This window comes from Haliaeetus leucocephalus, unplaced genomic scaffold (assembly GCF_000737465.1).
Source record: "Haliaeetus leucocephalus isolate CR32 unplaced genomic scaffold, Haliaeetus_leucocephalus-4.0 Scaffold646, whole genome shotgun sequence".
NCBI lineage: Eukaryota > Metazoa > Chordata > Aves > Accipitriformes > Accipitridae > Haliaeetus > Haliaeetus leucocephalus.
The window spans coordinates 2506692-2526534 of record NW_010973082.1 but is presented as its reverse complement, the minus strand read 5'-3'; the positions used below and the strand labels follow the sequence as shown (position 1 = coordinate 2526534).

General features: G+C 50.9%; 1 protein-coding gene across 1 annotated transcript in view; it reads right to left on the bottom strand.

The window, feature by feature from the left end:
- The window catches only part of WIPI1 (WD repeat domain, phosphoinositide interacting 1), a 31242-nt gene that overhangs the window by 605 nt on the left and 10794 nt on the right, over positions 1-19843 (bottom strand). The window contains exons 2-12 of the mRNA XM_010578735.1: positions 19359-19441; positions 17590-17759; positions 13974-14070; positions 10107-10204; positions 8961-9053; positions 8562-8632; positions 7526-7633; positions 6961-7125; positions 6676-6783; positions 5321-5442; positions 4464-4564 (exon numbers count right to left, since the gene is read on the bottom strand). Of these exons, the coding sequence (XP_010577037.1) occupies positions 4464-4564; positions 5321-5442; positions 6676-6783; positions 6961-7125; positions 7526-7633; positions 8562-8632; positions 8961-9053; positions 10107-10204; positions 13974-14070; positions 17590-17759; positions 19359-19441 (1216 nt within the window). The remainder of the gene's footprint in view (positions 1-4463; positions 4565-5320; positions 5443-6675; positions 6784-6960; positions 7126-7525; positions 7634-8561; positions 8633-8960; positions 9054-10106; positions 10205-13973; positions 14071-17589; positions 17760-19358; positions 19442-19843) is intronic.

Below are 19843 nucleotides of genomic sequence, written 5' to 3'. Positions count from 1 at the left end.
ACGCACATGGGAGGAGAAGGGGGAGGGATGTCCTGCAGTGTTTTACTTTCCATTCAAAGGCAGATTTGTGAGCAGTTTATTTATTTACTGTCCCCCTCCCCAAATTTACAGTCTTGGGAACAGGAACCATCTGGCTTGGTGATAAGTGTGTCTTGCCTCTAGCTGGCATTGGGCTGAGCACAACCACTCTTGCAGGAGTTCAATTACTGGGGGTGAAGTCCGTTTGCCTGGCTAAGTCCTCCTAAAAAGTTCAGCTCCTGGCATGGCGGGAGGGGAAGGGTGCGTGCCGTGCATCACCGTGTCTCTCCAGGCTCTCCAGATGGTGCCCGGAGTTAAACACCTGCATGTTAGACTGGTTTAGGTGAGGAGAAGCCTAGCCTAAGTATCAGAAAAACCTTTGAGTGAAAGAGTAAAGAAGGCGCATAGAAGAATAGGCAGCAGCGAGGACCCTGAACCACTTCACATCAGCTGCTCGTGCCACGGGACGAGGCTGGAGACCCTGGGGTAAGATGTGCCTCTGCGGACACTAACCGTGAGCCAAGGCACAGCTCTCCCCTTTATCAGCTCCAGCCTTGCTAGACGTGACCTGCGTCTCCCAGCATTTCGGATGCGATTCCCACAGCCCCAGCTGCAGGAGCGTCTGTGTCAGCTCCTCCTCCTGGGAGCCGTCTCTCCATGGGCTTCAGAACCATCGCTTGCCCAGTTCCGAAGCACAAAACGTTGGCCCTGGATTGCATGTTTCCCAAAGGACCTCAGATAATGTACTGATAAGCTGGGCTTAATCCTGCAAGCCCCAGCTGCCCAAAATGCCTGTCTGAGCTACCAGGGCGGGAGCTGCTGTGTGGAAGAAGAGGCCAGTCAGGGTCTGCCAAACTTGCTCATCCCCCGTGAAACACGATTATTAGTAGAGCTTCACTGCAAAATCTATGGCCTTTCCTCTGCTAACAGCCAGCTGTTAAAAAAAAAAAAAAAAAAATCACTTAAAAATCATTAGTGTCGCATATCCGCGCAACAGAACGACTGAAACACCATCCAGCAGACAGTGAGGAGGAACTTGGGCAAATACCGGTCCCATGGAGCCGAAGATTCATCTGCAACCCGGTTGCTTGTATTAAGATCCGTGGTTTGGAGCAGCGGGGATGTGTGCGGACCCCATGCACACATTTCTCCCCCCTGCAGACAGCAGCGCTGCCAGGGCGGGGATGTCGAGCTGTTGAGGGAGGCCGTGGTGCACGGGCTGCTGGAGCTCCTGCTCCTGCTTGTCCTTCCAGGGAGCAGGCAGGAGTGGGAGCTGCAGCAAGGAGGAGTTTTCGTTCTGCCCTATGCACCCTGTAACCAACGCTGCAGGCAGGAGCCACAGGCAGCAGCATCCTTTGGCAGCACAGGCAGGCTGCCCCAACAGTTTTGGAGGTAGCCAAAAATCAATGTGGAAGGATGTTTTTTAAAGACTACCTGTGTATCGGTGAGGGGAAGCTGTCTTTGAAGAGCTGACTGCTGTATGCAATCTAGCCTGACTTAATGAAATGGCTCTCCCGATAAAGTCTTCACATCAACTCTGGCCCCGAAGATGACAAGCTTCAGCATGCAGCCAAATGCAGGACGGATCACGTATGCCTGCAAAAGCATCGAGCAATCTCCTGGAAGAAATCACCTTTCCTACCGAATCCCAGAAGTTTTAAGAAGATCCCCTGGTTGCATTCCTCAGGTCCACACAGGCCATCTTGCTTGCTGAATCCTGTAGGATTTCTTTTGTCAAGCCTCACAGCACTACCCCAAAACTGTTCTGACCATGCCTTGTGTGGGGAGAGCCACTATGGTGGCTCCCAAAAGTGAAGCTGGCCAAGCAGTGCCCTGCCTGACCCGAAGCACACACCAACAGCTCCAAACACTGCTGGATACCTCACCGACACCAATAAACCCACAGAAAAGCGGCAGCTGCTCAGGCAGGTAACCAGAAAACAGCCGTAATCGCCGCAATCGTTTACAGCCAGAGCTGGGTTTGCTCTTCCCATCCCACAAAGCCTTCTGACCACGCAGAGCAAGGGCGACGCAGCCTCCTCCCAGCACGTCTCCAGCACGGCACCACCTCCTCACCTGAGGCTTTAGCCCGCTGTCCATCTCAATAACACCCGCGTCCTTTCTGCGTAAGATCAACAGCAGACCTGAAAGCACTTAATCCACCCCATCAATGCAAGCAAGAGACGTAACTGAACTTGTTTAACCTCTTGACGCAGGATCCTTCAGCAGTCCTGGCACAATCAGTAGCAACATCCACATTCGCTCTTGTTGAGGCCATTTTTTATGAACCCTCCTTGGGCTTCTCTTCTCTTCTCTGATCTGTCCCTCCTTCTGTTTAATGAACAGGCAGTTTTTGACAGTCAGCAACAGATTTTATGTTAGACTGAAGCTGCTTTTCCTCGCTCTTAACAGCTGAGCCTCTGAAGTCTTGCTTGAGGTCAAGGGAAGGCAAGATGTTTCAAAATGGAGAGGAACTGCTGGGTCTGAGCACTGCTGTTTCTCCAAAAGTATGTCTAAGTTCAAAGCCATACTCGTGGCGTGGGCTGTGGGTGAATATTCCATTTTGTCACAAGTTTTGAGGTTTTTAAAGGTCTTTTTGTTGCACACTGGAAAACAAACAAAACCCTTCCCATGTTTCCGCAAAGCAGAATGCTGTCAAAACATTTTTGTTGGATAAGGTCAGGTTTTCTCTCCCTCCTTCTCCGCACAGAAGTGACCGATGCTTGAAACCCCCCTCGAATGCGTCACTCAGACCGAACATCTCAGTGCTGAGAAAACAGCGAAGTTCAGTGAAATTCAGAGCATCAAAACATCCCGACCAACTCTCTGTACGCACTAACGCAGCAGGAGCCAGCGCCGCACTAGCTGGTAGACCAGATGCAAAACACATTACTGTCAGCAACGGAGGGGCAAAACCGACGTCCTAGCTGCAGAGACTTTATCTGGAAGCTCCAATTGCTAAGCCACCTTATCAGGGAGTATTTTTGGAAAGCGCCTTCCCTCCCACACCACCTCCTCCCTAACGTTACACATGTAAGTTGCTCTGTCAGGTTAATTACAGCACAGGATTTTGACAGATCAAAGTTCATTTAATAAAGCGCCTGCTGTTGTACAGCAGGGGTTTGGGGCTGCTTTTATACGGCATAGTCCCAGCAGGAAGGCTTATTCAGGAGCAGCGTGATTCCTGCTTGCTGGCATTTGCTTGTCCCCAAACCACATGTTCAAGAGCAGGTTCATCAGAAGGAAGCAAAGGATTTCTCTCTGGCCCTGCTGCTCCTTCCAGGGGCCTGGGCCACCAGCTTCTCCGCGGCCACACGACTTTGACCAGAGGAGGGACATTTTAAATATCCTTCTTGGGTAACGGAGTCAGACAACTAGAAAACTCTTGTTCTCGGTTTGCAGCAGGTTATGTTACAGGTAACAAAAGAGAATTGGTCTAAGGTTTATGCAACTTGAGTTGGATTTAGGCAGTGTTGTTTCAAAGGGAGTCATGAGCTAGTCATCTTTTATCGAAATAACACTTTGCATCAGTTAATAGGAATATGCCTCACAGAGGTCAGCCTCAGCATATGGAACAAATCCTGGGATCCCGATAAAAGTTTTTACTTCCTCCCTTTCAGGCAAAACTCCAACAGCAGGATATGTAAAAACTGAGTAAGGGATTCAAAACTCTGCCAAGTCTACAACTTGAAATCCATTACAATATTCTGCTGTATTAATGCATTACTATTACGAAGACACCGCTGATTACAACCAGATCATAGCACAGTACCAACATCTGTCCATTTAGGGGTTAGATACTTAACATAATAAATGCGTGTGTAATAGGAAGAGGAGCAGGAGAGACACTGCCAGGCTTAAGTTAGATTTTAAAAAGCCAGCATCTTCTTCCAACAGTAACTGAGAAAGTGCCACATAAAAATCATAAAATGGTTTAAAACTGTTATACCTTTCATCTTTGTACATGGAAAAGGAGTTTTCTTTTCAGTTAGCTTGGAAATGAAGAGACTGGTGAGGTTCAGGTATGTGCCAGTTGCATTCTGTAAACTAATACAACTGACTATAAATGCAACAGGGAGTATTACATTTTTATTTCTATGTGATGGTATTGTTCAAGTTAAAGCTATTCCTGGTAATGCTAGAAATCTGCGCAAGGCACAAAGGTCAGATCTGGATCTGAACGTCATGCTGCATCTGCACTTCATTCAAATAGTTTGTTCAGATCCATCTCACATTACTAGGTTTGATCCTCTTTGCCCCATCCCTAGCTGCCATTTAGTGGGGGTGTACTTTTCCTGGCACTGTCCCTGTAACTTAATTAGTTATTTTAGGCTTCACAGTGAGCTGGGACAAGGTGGGGGCAACAGTATCTCTTCTGTAAGAGGTTAATACTTTCTTCTTAGCATGAGGGCTGAACTGCAGTTTTAGGGGTCCCGAATGCTCACAGGAGGAAACTCATTCTCGTCATCAAGACACACTGGTCCAGTTGCAAACTCATGCTCTGGGATAACCTCTCCTCGCAGGGCACCACCGTCCTCCGAATAACCTGTCCAAGTAAAAATACAAAATGTTACAGATGAATGGATAGAAGGAGGCTGGAAACAAACAGCGGAGGCACTATGTTATCACCTTTTTAGCACAGAGCTGCTTTCTCTGGCTTTTTGGCAGAGCTCTGGGGGACTATGGAAGAGAAAGGTATCTCTGTTGACACTACAGATTAGGGAATGGACTACATGGCTAGCTCCTGTGGCAAAAGCTTTCCTCTTCCCGCCATGAATGTAAGCACCAATTTCAGAATAAGATCTACATCTGTATGTGGACCTTAAGACTCGGGAATATAATGTGATAGTCACCCCAGCCTTCTCCTGCAACAATTTAGTGCTAGCTTCATTAGGGTGAGGTGTAACAGGTTTAGGAGAATCTGTAGTGATCTTGCTACAAAAATAGTGAGATCTGACTTCTACACCCACGGTTTCAACTCCTGGAAACCAGCCTGGCAGCAGCTGCTGTCTGACAAACTGTGAAGTTTGGATGTGGTTACTGCTCTGCCGGTGGGCCTGTTTGTGGTATAGCTCTGCACGAGGAGAAGCGCTGGTAAGGGGTCCCGGGAAGGAGAGCAGAAAATGCCTGGCCTGTTTTTGGGGCAGGGGATGAACCAGGTGAGCTCAAGAGAGTCCTGCTGCCCCAGCCTCCATTGCACAAGTGGTGTTTCTGTTTGAACCCTTGGAAGTTGGGAGACTTTCCACTTTGCCCCAGGTGGCTTTCTTGTTTCTGCCTGAGGAAGGGCAGACAGGATACTTACCCGGCATGGTCGAAGTTGAAGGCACTGTACTTTGTCTGGCTACAGTTGCTGCATAAGATTGAGGTAATGGAGGCCGAAGGTCGTTTTCTGTGTTCTCCTCCATCTTTCCTGAGCCAAGCAGACTAATTGTACAGGAGCAAGAGAGGGGAGAAGAGTTAGTTGGGATCCCAACTGTTCCTCCCCCCAGCACCGGCTAAGACAAGCATATGCATCTACGTCTCCTTGAAGCATCACTGCATCTAGGCACTGCCTGCAGCCCTAACAGCGCTGCAGAGGGGGAGAGCATTGTGCTCTACAAGTAAAGCAGGGGGGGAAGCAGCAGATAGGGAAAGCACTACTTCGGCTAGAGGACAATGCTGGCACAAGAATAGAAGAGAACAGATTGACCACAAAAGCTTTAGGTTACAAAGGCAAACAGTGTTTCTAATCACAGAGGGGGCTCCGAAGGGCTTCCAACAGGAGCGGACTAGATGGGAAAAGCAGCGCTGGCTAGTTTAGGACGGAGTTTGAGCAGAGATATAGTATGATGTAACGTTAACTCATGACCCAAGGGCCCTTTTCAGTCCTCTGATGCTGAGAGGAACCCACATACAAAGCTGGCCCGCCAGCTCTGGACGGCTGCTTCGGGACGGGAGCAGGCGGGCGTCAGCAGTGTCTGAAGGCGGTGGGGCGGCCGGAGCACGCTGGACAGCGCAGCTTTGAAGTACCGTTGTTTTGTGGCTTTTCAAAAAACTGCTGGCATTTTCCTGGCTGTCAGCCACCTCCCAGCTTAGAGCACATGTTACATCGCACCCCACCCCAAAGGCTTCACATCTGGAGCCAAGTAGCCCAGATGTGTGCGGGGGGGTTACGTGCTTAATCAAACTTGCATACAAACTGAACAGCAGCACGGAAGACTCTGCTGTGGCACTGCCTGCCTGCAGGCATGCATCTGTGCAGGTTTTTGTTTACGGAAGCTCCCAGCGTCACTCCACACCATCCCATTCCCACAGTCAGCTCTCCAGCACCCACTCACACCTGGAGAAGGTGCTCTGCTCTCTTGCCACTGCGGTGGTCAGCGCTCTGCTGCTGGAGGCGTCTTCAAAGGCATAGCCTGTCCACCTCTGCTGTCTAAGCTGAGATGTCCCACAACTGCCTAGGGATCTGAGATGTCTCTGGTTTCTCCTGCCAGAAGCCCCACATCCCTGCCTGCTGACATGGTTCCCACCCACAACTGTTGGATCAGGCAGCTAAAATCACAAAGTCAGTTCTAACATTCTTGCTCCTACAGCTCTATTTTGTGCTTTCAGGTGAAATTTCCCTTAATTTTTTAAAAGATAAGCCTCTGTGTCAGATGTCTCTGGAGGTATAGTTACCTGTGTTTCTTAATTAAGACACACTCCCCTCCATCTTGTGGGTCCAGGTTATAGATATAGAGATGTCCATCTGACGTAGTCACCAACAGTCGAGGCAGCTTCTGAATCCTAAAAAGAAAAGCATCATGAGTCCAAACACACCTGCGCTCACACACAGATACAGCACGCACCCATGCCACGTGCTCTGCAGGTGCGGGTCCAAGATAAGGGGCCACAGCAATGGTGTTCTGCAGAGATAGTTGCACGGGCTGGCGTGGCAGGGGGGATGCAGACGTCAGTACATACGTGGAGAGGGCACAGATGTTCCTTTGTCCAGAGATGTTCAGGCGGACAGTGGCAAAGGCTCGATCCTGGTTCATCATGCCTGATACCTGAGCAGGGAGGTAGTTGGTAGCAGCCTGGAACATCTTTCCCATGTAACCGCTCCAGGTTGGAGGCTCTTCTGGCCGGCTGAGGGGGTCACAAAGCAGTATCAGTGGTGCTACTGCAATCAGTGTGACAAAACAGACCAGGAACAGACAAAACGATCCTGATCTCAGATACGCGAAGGCTTTCTTCGGAGCACCCGCACACATTGGGCACCAGCCTAGCTGGATACGTGGGAAGGAGGTACGGGACAGTGGCTGCTAATAAACCCAGAGCAGGCCTGGAGAGGGTGACAGCAGGGATGCAGCCTGTAGCTTTTCCAAGGAATGAGTCCCTTGGGACACAAAGCCGAAGAGACAGTTTGCAGCTGGTATTGCTCATGGAAAGCACATGGTAAGGAAATGGAGGCCAGCAGTGTAAAGGCAAACCTTTGAAGCAGAGACACCCTTGGGCCAGGCGGGTTAACCCAGGCTAAACCCCTCACCTGTCAGTGAGATGCTCCAGTTTAAAGATGTGCACGGTCTCCGTGTTGCTGGAAGCACAGAGGAACTGGGAATCCATGCTGAACACTAGAGAGCTGATGTTCACATACCTAGGGCCAAGCAAAGACAGGACTGGTCACTTCATGGCATACCATTCCAGGGGAACTGCTCAGTTTTGCTCACAGAGAAGAGGACAGGGAGGAAGGAGACCCATACACGGTGAGGAGCATCTGCCTGGCTGCTGCCAAGCCTGTGGGCTGACTGACTAGCATTTCCCTAATCCCTCTGCTCAGCAGAGCTGGGGGTAGCCTCGAGCTAGTGACTTAACAGCCAGAGAGGTGGAAATGTCCTTGCTCACAGAGCTGTCTGTGGAGTGAACATCTGTGTTGCCCTTGCTACAGCAGCTAAAGCTTCCAGTACTGCAAAAGCCAGGGAAGCTATCCAAAGCACTGGATAGTGGGATCCATACGGCATCTCCTCCGGCACAGGTTCAGCAGGGCCAGGGTGTCTTGGTCACGGCAGTTTTTGTACTTGCAGAAGTGGGTGTAAAATCACAGGCAGGTCAGGGATGGGGAAGAGGGAAAAGTCGGGAATGGATCTACTGAAAATATTTGAGGGAGCCTGCAGAAGGGCAGCAACAGCCCATTCCCACCATCGAGACTTGGGCTCTGCACAAATGACTTAGTAGCTTCCAAGCACCTCCTTTGAGAGGGCAAGAGTTGGGCTGATAACTTTGGGGACTTCATTATTTCAAGTAAGAAACAAGAAAGGACAGAGTAAATGGACTGAATCTACCTCTGTTCTCTGCAATTGCCCTGTTCTGTGACACACTGAATTGAATCACTAAACTTGCCGGAGGCAGCTGGGCGCAGCGTGGCTGTCTGGCACAATGACATTTCTATTTGATACGTTCACTCTTGTTTTCTTTCTGCAAAAGATGCCAAAGCCACCAGGATCTGACGTTGCCCTGTCCCTCTGTTTACATTTTTGCTCCGGGAGCCCTCTGTGTACTTGTCACCGACAGAAGAATGAACTGACCTTTTCATCCCGCGCCGGAATTCATAGAGCTTTTGCCCCCCAGGAATGGAAAATACACGAATGACTGTGCCCTGCAAAAAATGCAAATGGAAAGATCACACAGGAGCAGGGCAAAGAGCGTAAGCCCTTTCTCTGACACACCCAGGAAACTCAGGATGTGTAAAGGCCCCTCCTGTTTGCCAGCCGGAGTCAATCTGAACCCGATACACTGGCCTCTTACAAGTCAGAGTCCTTTTAGTGCCCCTCCTCTGTTAGCCGCATTTAAGAACAGGCAGCTCAGAGGTCCTGATCTCCGTGCTCCAGGCAGCCGATGCACCAGAGCTGGCTGGGACCCCCCCTGCCAGCCCCAGGCAGAGAGCACAGGCAGCAGGGAGGGTGCTCGCAGCAGCGCTCACTCACTTTTTCGGAAGCACTTGCCAGCTTCGAGCCAGTGGAGTTGAAGGCAAGAGCAGCCAGAGGCCCGTCATGGGCAGGAATCGTGCAAGCTGTTTTCTGTAGGGCAGAAGGTAATGTGAGTGCAAAGAGACATGTTGCTCCTTGGACTGTTTAAGGGCAGGGCGTTCCCTACCTCGCACCCTATCCAGGCCTGTCGATACGGATTCATGGGATCGTATCGCACTTAATGGTATCCCTTCAACATCCTCAGAATTTCTTATCTCTGCCCTGCCTTGAGCTCACTCCCCACCTACTACGGCCACTGTGATTACAGAAACCTCATTTCAGGGGCAGAGGTCCTCAGCTCCCCACACCTCCAGGCTGCGGGATCGCAACTGTGCCCTCTCCGAAGCCTGGCATTTCTTTCTGCAGAGACAGAGCTGGCCTCCCTGCAATTCGCTCGGCTGTACAGCAAATCCTGCTGCAGCGACACCACCCTGATGCCTGCGGGGAGCCCAGGCCCTCGCTAGTACCTCTCACAGCAGCAGCGCGTTTTCCCCTTGTGCTCTGCTCCTCCCCTGCTGCAGATCTTCAGCTCCCACTGCACGTACAGAGCGACAGCCTTATGTAATCCAAAGCCCTGGCATAAACAGCAGATAATCATGACCCCGCTTCCAGCCAGGGACAGATTTCCTGAGGGGGCTTTGGACACCTCGCCCTCTCCGTGACTTCGGGTCCGGCATCTCTTCCAGCCCGCGGTGTGACAAAGGAGATGCTCCAGGTCCTGTGCTGTGCCTGGAGCAGCTCCAACCCTCCCTAAGCCACCCTGGACACATCATTCCCATGGGATACGCTGCTGAAGCTCCTATAGGAACCCGCTGTAGGAACCCCTGTGTCAGCCTGGCAGCAGCCCTCGGGCTGCAGGGTCATGGGTCACATTTCCCTTAATATCCCGTACTGGGAGATAGATGTCCTGATCTAAAGAGGCTGTCTGCTTCGCGCGGCATCCAAGCGAGGGGGATGGGGAACGTGCCTCCCCGGGCAATTCCCTTGCAGCCTAGCTCGGTGGAGTGTATTTATTCATCCTTCCCAAAGGCCCTGTTGGCTCTGCTGTGGTTCTGTTTGTTTTTAGTGCCTGCCGGTATCCAAACGGGCAAGCTTCGCACTTACCAAAGTATTTCCGTCGTAAAGCGCTATCTCTCCGCTGGTTGCGCTGCCGGGATAAGCCAAGTAGGAGTTGGCGTGGTTGATCGAGAGAGCGCACAGACCTGGCAAGGCGAGAAGGACGCAGCTGAGGTTGTTGGTGGAGGACGGAAAGCAGAAACGGGGCCACGGACACGGCAGGGGGTTCAGGCTCTGTCTCATTTTGGGGCAGTGTCCTGCACCAGGGCACAGGCCGGCAGTGCACGGGTAATGCCTCGGCCGTGGGGACACCTGCTGGCATGGGACAGTACGGCTCCCTTCTCCCTGCCACCGTCCTCCCCAAACCCCGCTCAGAAGGAGCCCAGGTCCTGCTTTTGGGCACGTTCTTGGCTTCTCCCCCTTAATCGTCTCCTTTGAGAAGGCAAGAATAGGTGCGTGAAACACAGCAAGGGACATCTTGGTCTCAGGGCTAACAGGACTCGTGTCCAGGCACGTCTGGGCACCTCCAGATGTGCGCAGGGTGTAGGTGCTGGGTCAGAAGCTCGGATGAGCAGTGCAGCACAGATAACAGCCCCGGCGTGAAGCCTGGCATGTGAAGACTGGCATGGCAAGGCAGTGGCTGTGGGGCCAGGCAGTGTCGTTTCCTTTTTCTCGGAATGGAAAAGGGAAGCAGAGAAAGACAAAGCAAATGCCACAGTTGCGCAGGGAGTTTCCGGCTGACAAGGAACTTGAACCTAGCTAAATTTTAACCACAGAGGGAACTGTCCCCCTAATAGCCATCTGTTTCTACGCCAACATGAGCATAAAGGTTCCCGAATGCCCCTTTCAAAGTGAGGAGTTACAGGATGAGACAGGAATGGATGGATGTGTGTGTGGGGACGTCCATCCGCCTGTCCCCCAGGTGACCTTGGAAAAGAGCATCTCTTCCTGCCTCTCATTTCTGCCGCTGGCTGAGGACCCATCCCGGTGAATCCTGTCACATACAGAAACGGGTCTCACTTGCTTCCTGCGCCACGTCTGCGTGCTCACAGTCCTCCCAAACCCAACTCAAGGCTTCGGCATGACCTGAGCTTCCTGGCCCCCGCCGGGGGGGTCCCACCTAGTCCCACGTGTGGAGGAAGCCGTGGGGTTAAAGGCTGCCAGGGATGCCGCCGTACTCCCCAGACAGGACACCCGCACGCGTGCACGTATATGCGCAGACGCACGCACACATGCCGTGCAACCCGTTGTGTCAGGACACGGCCCTGGCCCAGGCCCAGCAAGCGGGGAAGGATCGGCTGAAGCTCTCGTTTTAGGTCATTGTTTATAACCAAACAAAGAGACCGCAGCGGAGCCAGGAGCTGCAGGATCGGCCAGGGGCCCTAGGGATCCACTCCCTATCAATCACAGGCATTTACATCATGCCAGGGACAGCGCGCACCGGGGAGAAGAGGTGCAGCAGCAGTGAAGTGCAGGCAATTAAAAGTCACCCAAAGAGAGAGGGATAGGAGGAAGGCAAAGATAGCCCAGAGACTTTGCTCGTGATGAGCATCCTGGCTTTTCAGGATGGTCTTCTCCTGGCCCAGGCAGCACAGGGGCATCAGCGCAGCCCTTTCTCTAAGAGGAGGATCTAGGGAACGCTGGAGCTAAACAAAGCAAGCTCTGAGCGGCTGCTGTGAGTCACCCGCTCCCTCTGCTCCGCGCCTGGCTGGGAGAGACAGACGGGAAGCCAGGCCAGGGGAAAACACAGATGCAAGTGTACTGGGCTGACCTCAGGGACGCACAAAGAACAAGGATCACAAGGGACACGGGCAGCCTTTGAAGATGCTCCTCTGCTCTCGGCAGCCCCACAGCCCTGACAAGGCTCGGTGCATGCAGTGGCAGGCTCAGGAGGGAGGAGGCAGGCTGGTGCTGCTCAGGATGGCAGCTCTGGGAATGCCACATCGCAGGAGGCTTCCTCGAGCTGCATGGAAAAAAGCTACTGCATCCAAGAAGCCTGGCCTTGCCCCCAAGCTAGCAGGTCCAGGCACATCTGGGGTTTGTGAGGAGCCATGTGAGTTGGTTTCCAAAGCTGGAGTCATCCCTGAGATGTGCCCTCGTGGCACACATGTCACCATGAGCACCGTGACCTCCTCGGTGCAAATCCTGCCCCTGACATGAGCCACATGAAAAACAACGTGCCTGAGCACACATGAAAAACAACAGGCTCGCCCACCATGGGCATTTTCCTCTCCTGCGTGGAGGAGGCTGGACCGGGAGCCGCGTCCCAGGCAGGAAAGGCCAGGGATCTCAGTGCCACCGGCTGTTGGTGGTGCAGCAAATCCTGGTCCTCACTGTCGTGGTGTTACTGTGCCCAGGGCGCACACTTTGCGGGGGTGGCACACTTGCCGTCTGCTCCTACACCGCCCCGGCACAGATCCCTGCTCCAAAAAGGGTTGTGTAAAGAGTGGTGAGGCTGGACTGCTTCGGCCTCCTGGACACCCTACCCTCGGGGTCAGGCTTGGGACCAAAGCAGATGGTCCAGGGAGAAAGGCAACACGCGTGGCACAGCGCTTGTCACTCAGCTCATTTCAGTGACAGCTGCTACAGTAAAAGGGTTTTAAAAAATTAAGCCGGTATGAAGTCCTGTGATCCGCAGCAGCCTAGTCCTGGCTCGGTGAGCGTTGATTGCTGTTGATCTCAAACCATGACCTGATCATTCGGCCCCATTGCAGAACAGCTTCAGGCCTGGGTACCCCTGCCCTTCCTGCTGCTGCTGGGCTTTCTCGGGAAGGTTTTAAACTTTAATTATATTTGCAGTATTTAGTATGTTTAATCCACATGGAGAGGCCATCTGTTGAGACCTGAAGTAGGTCAGGGGAGCCGCCAGAAGAGCGTCCCTTGAAAGCCCAGAAGTCAGGCGTGAGCACATCAGCAACTTCCCGATCAACCACCCGTGAAACGACGCTGCAGCCTGCGACCGACCGGGATATCACAGCAACGCACGGCAGCGCTGCCGCAGGCACTCGGCCAAGTTTCCCTCTCTGCGGCTAAAAATAGCTCCTCTCCCATGAGCAGGAAAGCCGGATTCACTCTACGCTACACAGAGAGGATCTGTTCTGCAGCCACCTGCCCTGCCCCTTGGGTTTGTAGCATATATGGAATAGTATCAGATGGCAGCCTGGGCTCCTGGGAGCTCCCTGGCAGGGAATTAGTGCTGTGCCTGGCTGCGTTTTCTGCCCTGGGTGATCTTCATAGTGCTAATCACTTTGGGAGCTGACCCCAAGCCCATAAGTAATCACAGGAGCTTTCTACCTTAGCAGAGCAGTGCATTTCCATGGCCAAAAGAGAACCTGGGTTAACCGCAGGACTGCAGGGAGCGCAGAGCCCTGCAGCATGGCATGACGCTGCAGAGCTGACTCATGCCAGCAGCGCGGGGAAGCGGGGCTCCGGACCTGGAGAACGAAAACACCGCGGGACTCTCTGACACAGGGCACGGTGAAGGAAGGGCAGGGAGCCCCAGAGGGAGAATTGCAAGTTGTCCTGTATGTGGAGGGAAACTTGCGGTTCTGGCTTGCCTTACAGCTTTCCGCTTGTGAAAGAGAATAAAGGTACACTGCGGGAAGCTGTGAGCTGCACAGACATCTCGTGTGAGGACAGGAAGGGACCGAACCTGGGAGGTGAAGTCAAACCATGCTGACTGTTTCTGCTCTCCTTTGACACATTTGCCTAGGACAGAGCTGGGTTTTGCTCAGGACAGAGCAAGGTGTCTGCTCTCCTAAGCGTGACTGACTACATCCATTCATTTCTGGCTCCCCAATGCTGAATTAGGATTCACAAGCCACAGGCTGGTTTAAATTCTAACACAAGTGTTGTGGCTCTACAAAGCTCCTGCAGAGCTAATCTCTCCTTTTCACACAGTTTTTCCGTGCTTACCTGTTGTATTTGGAGGCGTATCCATAATAGTCTTCAAAAGCTTCATGTCCTTAATGTTATGGATGTAAATTGACTCCTCCAGGCAAACAACCAGCCTCTGCAAGGACACAAGGGACATGCACAGAACCTCACCAGCATGGGCACGGTGCCTCGGCCTGCTGCTCCCACAGTTCACACACCCAAATCTTCACTGTTAGAAAAACTCAACAGGAATTCTTCACGCACTGAAATGTAACAGAAAGATCATCTCTTCTGCTTCTCCATCCCCTCTCACTGGACAACCTTTGATTTTGTATGACTCTGCTTTTGAGAGCTGCCTGCATCTGGTCTTGCTTTAGAAAGCAGCTAAAACACCATGACTTCTTCTCTGCTACTTCAAGAGCTGATACAGACCCCAGGAACAGTAAGACACATCAGGATTATACGCTACCATGGGCCTTGATTACCATCTATTCCTATCCCAACTTTTCTTTGCAGTTCTGTTGATAGCAAATTACTTTTTGATCATAAAGACCTGGCAGCAGAAAGGCTGCCAATCCTGCTTGTCAGTATGCCAACAGATGGGACTATGTGCCCCTTGCCTTAACTTTTTCCTGATTTGGGAGCGAACATTTAGGCGATGGGCCTCCCACTGCTGCTAAACCTAATGCATCTGTTCAGCAAATTACTCTTTCTTTTCCCATTCTGCATCAGCAGGCAAGACTCTGCTTTATGTGCCCTGCAGAACTGTATAAAAACTGGGCTGGGAAACATTTGTTCAGGGACAGTCACATTTACACCATCTTGGCAGATGGGTAGGGTATTTCCAAGTTCCTGTGCTTGTACCTCCTCTACTGAACTTGTCAGGAACACCCACCCACCCAGCCAAGAGGCAGCTGCTAAGAGAGGAGCTGCCAAGTGATGGGGAGAAAAGGCAGAAAGGAAAAAAGGGAGCCTAATGCTGTAACCTTAGCACTGGGCCACCATCTCTGTGACCACTCCGCTTTGTGTCTCGGCTTGGTCCAGATCTCTGTGTGTTACCATGGAGGCATTTTGCGTAGAGGCTTTTTTTGGGACCAGGCTTTGGATCTGGCTGAAGGGTTGTGCTTTCTAAGTCCAGTGAACACACAGCTCCACCTACGTCAGTGCCAAATGTCCAGAAGCACTGAAAACCTCCCAATAAAAACGTAAGGCCAGGCTCCATCCAGGCCTCTGAAGTTGGAGGACCCAAATCCATGTACAGGAAGCCTCCACCTCTTTAGAAATGAGGCCACTTATTTAGTAACTAAATGTGGAGCTTAGTCAGTAACTTGAAACACCCACATTAGAAAATCTTTGCCTTGCTCCACCATTACTCTCGGATCAAACTCTTTCCCGCTTCTATTCCTGCTAACCACAGCATCTGGGGCTGTGTCAGAGCCATTTTGCATTTCCAGGAAGACTTTGCCTTTTCTACAGTAACAGCCATCAACTTGCTAGCAGAGACCGTCAGAGTAATATTTATACAGCTGATTTCGGCAAAGCCACCATGTGCTTTCCCAGAACTGCAAAACGCGCTGCTATTGATGTACAGGTGAAGGGAGGTTTCCAGATGATGGCAAAGCAGCAGCCAGAGCTGCAGCAAAAGATGCTGGCAGTGACAGGGACAAAATCCAGGAAAGTGATGGGCGTGGGAGGTGAACAGGCGAAGGAGGCCTGGACAAGCTCACCACAAGTTGGAGCGGGCTGGTTCTCTGCCTCCTGCCCTCCATGCAGCTAACGTCAGTGTAAACCCTGCTGAGATGAGGAACGGGTTTTATCCTCACGGTGCACAGAGACGGAGCCTCAGACAAGTTGCCTGGTGCTGTGATTGCTACACAGGGTTCAAGGCACTGCATCTTTACAAAACGTTACTGCTCACCAGTGTTTTTCTTTAGTACTTCAGTTTGACACAAGTCAGGTTAGATAACTGAGTTGTATGTTGAGGACTTAAACGTGCTGGGTATGGACACAGCCAGAAGAACATATCAAACCCCTCCAAAGAGCTCAGGAGGGTTTTGGCAGTGAATGAAAACCCAGGGAGGTTACGGGAGAGCTTCTCATCGGTCCCACAGCACAGCCTTATTTCCCACTTTGAGACAAATCATGATCTACCTTAACACGCTTAAGAGTTATGATGGAGCTTGGAACAAAGAATTCCCACGGATCAACAACAACCGAGGGACTTGCTTGTTTGCACAACGAGGACTTTTTCACAGAGAGATCAAATCAAAACATGCGCCATTTGTTTTGAGACCTGTTCCTGTTTTATTTGCCACTATTTTCCTGTGTTAATGCCTTGTATGGGATTTGGCCTTCTATGGACTTTTAATGAAGTATAGCTTTCATATAGAAGCCCAGGTAAGGGGTTCAAATGTCACAGCGCATGCAGAACCTCAGTGCCACCAGTTTAAATCTTGAACATAGACTGAAACAGTGATTTCTCTTCTATCTACCCAGGCATCTGTAGCATCTTCAAATCTCTCCAGATGTATCTCTGTTACTGCTAGAGGATGAGCTCAGCCCAGGATTTGAACCCAAGCTCATAAAGCAGCCAAGGAACACGGATGCAAGGCTGGGCCTATGCATCATCTTCAGGCAATCTGCAGAGCAGCACACGGGGAAAAGCCTGAACTTATTTTATTCTCACACTAATCTCCTAGAGCTGCTAAGCAGAACCTCCCAGTTTATTTTTATACATATACATCTATCTGCAATTCAAAGGAAGTCCTTATTTTGCCAGCTCCATTGTAAGTTTAAGTGAAAAAAATCAATTTAGGAAAGATTTAATCGTAGTATAGGAACTTCTGGTCAAACACAGCTTTACTGGAAACTCAACCCAGAGTTTCCTTATGGGAGAGCCTTACTGCAGGACTCACTGTTGCTAACTGAGGAGAGCCTGATTATATACAATTACACAGACTGCTTATTTCTTCATTGTAAAATGTCCTCTGCTTCTTATGGCATATACTTTGAAAATAATTATGGACAAAAAGAAAAGATGACTTAAAATCCTCCCAAAGGGCTCAGGGCTGCATGAGGCTATGTTAGTTCAGAGAGTAACACTCTCAAAGCCTTCTTCTAGAGTGGCCTGAATATTTTCTATGCCTTTAAAAATAAAACAAGGCTGCTAGCAGTACTTGAGAAGCAGCCTTTCGCCTCATCCATGGAGTTCAAGTTACTCCTGGGTTTTGTTACCAACTTTGAAGGTCTCATTTGCAACCAAGATGGCAGAGGTGGGCCTGAAGTCAGGACGTAGAATCCAAGGGAGGGAGGAAGATGAAAAGGTGGGTTTTTGGCAGAGCTGCATGCTGAATAGGCAAGAAGGCAGACCACAAAAAGCCTTTGTGTAACTGCTACGAAAACAAGGACTTAGCTTCATTTTACTGAAGCAAATAGTTGCAGCAGATGATATCCTCTGTCGGAAGTCACCAAGGCTGAAGTGGAGCTGGTAGGAGAGGACAGGTACGTATCCCTCCAGTCCCACTTCACAGCCTCCATGCAAACCTACCCAGGCTGCCGCTGCTCTGCTAGGCAGCGGGGTCCCAGCTGGAAAGTCAACACCAGCAAAGAGCTAGAGTGGGACAACTCTGGCTAACCCCTTTCCCCAGCCTCTTACCTGACGATTCAGCCGGATGGACAGTATCTTACTGGAATAGCTATAGTTGCAGATCTCTGTCCCTTTCTTGAAGTGGTAGACATTCATTTGCTGTGGCTTGGCATGACTGACCACAACCACAAGGCTGCTGGAGAACAGACGCTCCACAATGTAAACATCTGGGATTTCATCTGGGCACAGAAGGAAAGCAAGACAAGAGTCTTTAGCTTGGCTTATGATTGGTTTGATTGCAGCAACAAGTAAGACTCAACTCAAGAGGGAATCGGGTTGGAACGCTCAATGCTAAGGTGTTCAACATCTGCTTTTGTTAAAAATTTCTCATACCTGGCACAAAGCATTTAGGTCAGAGCAGGAAGGGGTTAACGAACCTTCCCATGAAGGCAGAATTTAAGCCAGCCCCCTTTGACAGTGCTGTTGTGTCTCTCCTGGGCAGGGCCCTCCAGCTGAAGCTAATCCTTGGGAAGGGGATATAAAAAGTAGGAGCTCACCAAACTTGGTCAGGGATTTTCCTGGAGGGAGTGAACAGGCTAGGGCTTGCTGATGTAAGGAACAAGCTGTGCGTAACTCACTGTTTATTCCGCATGGTGTCTGATTTCTCCCAGCCTCTTTAGGGAAGGCTGACATGTTTAAGCTCTCTCTGTCACTGGGGTTGTGGTCTCTAGAGAGCTCTAGCATGGCTGTGGTGACCAGTGGTGTGGTATGTCTTGCAGAGACCAGGTTTGGGATGACTCCTGTTGTGTTGAGGAGGCACCATTAAAATGGCCCTGGTGGACCTGTACCTAAACCACCAGGGGCCATGAATTCTAGTGTAGGTAGCCCTGAATGGTGCTCAGTGCTGAGGCTGTGCTGCGTTGCAGGTAAAAGGACTGATCCACAGCCATGATGTGGGTCTGCTCATGTCTCAACCCATCACCTTGAGTGTGTCACCAGCAGGAATCTGCTTCCCTTTGGCCTGACTCTGCGGGGCAATCCAAACCCCTAAATACTTTTTAATATAAGTCTATGGCTTGCTGCTATATAGCAGCTCCGTTACCCTGTGAGACAAAGAGGAAAGGAGCCTGGACTTTGCTCCAGATGACGCAGCTATGGCTGGTTGCTGAGGCTCCTTCTATAGCCACTGGATAGAGAGTAGCATATTCCAGCTGTGAGGTGTCTCTTTAGTGCATCTCAGCTGAAACACTTCTGGCCATGGCCTGAACCAGACTAGAGCACATGCTCCATGAGGCCTGACTTGTTTCAGGCTGTTAAGTGCATTACATGCTGATCTGAGTGCAGCTAATAGCTGAAAGCCTGCTGTGAATGACCTTCTCACATGGGAAACCTGTTAAAAACATCTTGCTTGCAAATACCACTTTGGACTAAAAGCCTGCATGTTATCCAGCATCTGTGCTGGGAGTCTGCGATCTCCTGTCTGTGTATCTGAAACATGCTAGTGGTAACTACCTCTGAATGTTGGTTTGCAGGACAAACTGCTGCTGTCAGACTGACAGCAGTGAAAAAGAAGCCAGACTCTAAGCTTGTGGGAGTCCTTCAACTTTGTTAAAGTACTGCTGACTGTTCAGAAGCTTCTCCAGGGCTGTAGCTCTAAAGGCTGCTGTGCAGAGGGCAATAACCAAACCCGTTCCTTTCCTGATATGGATACAGCAGAAACAGATGCCATCTCTGCAACAGCAGTGAGCAGAATCACTCCCTCGAGGCAGACCGAAGTGCAGTGATAACAGGTAAAGCCTGTTGGCCAATATTCCACTGCTGTGAAATAGGAGACTTACTGCTTTCATGGACCTGGTCCAGTTGCTCCACAGAACTTAAGGAGAAAAGCCTGTATCCAGTTGTAGTTCCAATTGCCAGGGAGCTGCAAAGACAAGACAAAAACCTGCTAGTTCAGATCTGAAGGCCTCCAGGTGATAACAAGAGTCCCTGCAGGTAGGGGAAACGGGTAGTTCCTGGTACAGTGATCTGTGAAGGCACAACTTCAGTTTCCACTCTCAACCTAAAGCATATAAAGGAACTAACCCAAGAATCTGGCTTTCTATCTGAGGCTATTGCAGCCTACAGAAGGCAAGTATCCTTGTGAGATGGCAAACTATCATCCATTCCTGTGGTCCTGTGGCTGCCAGAGGAACAAACAGGCATATCTCTACCTGGGAGGCTGCAGAGGGGACATAAAAGGGGGCTGTTTCTGAAGGCAGGAGCTGACACCGAGGGCTGTGGAAGCTTTGCTCTCACTGCTAATGGCAGGGGGGACAAGGCAGCA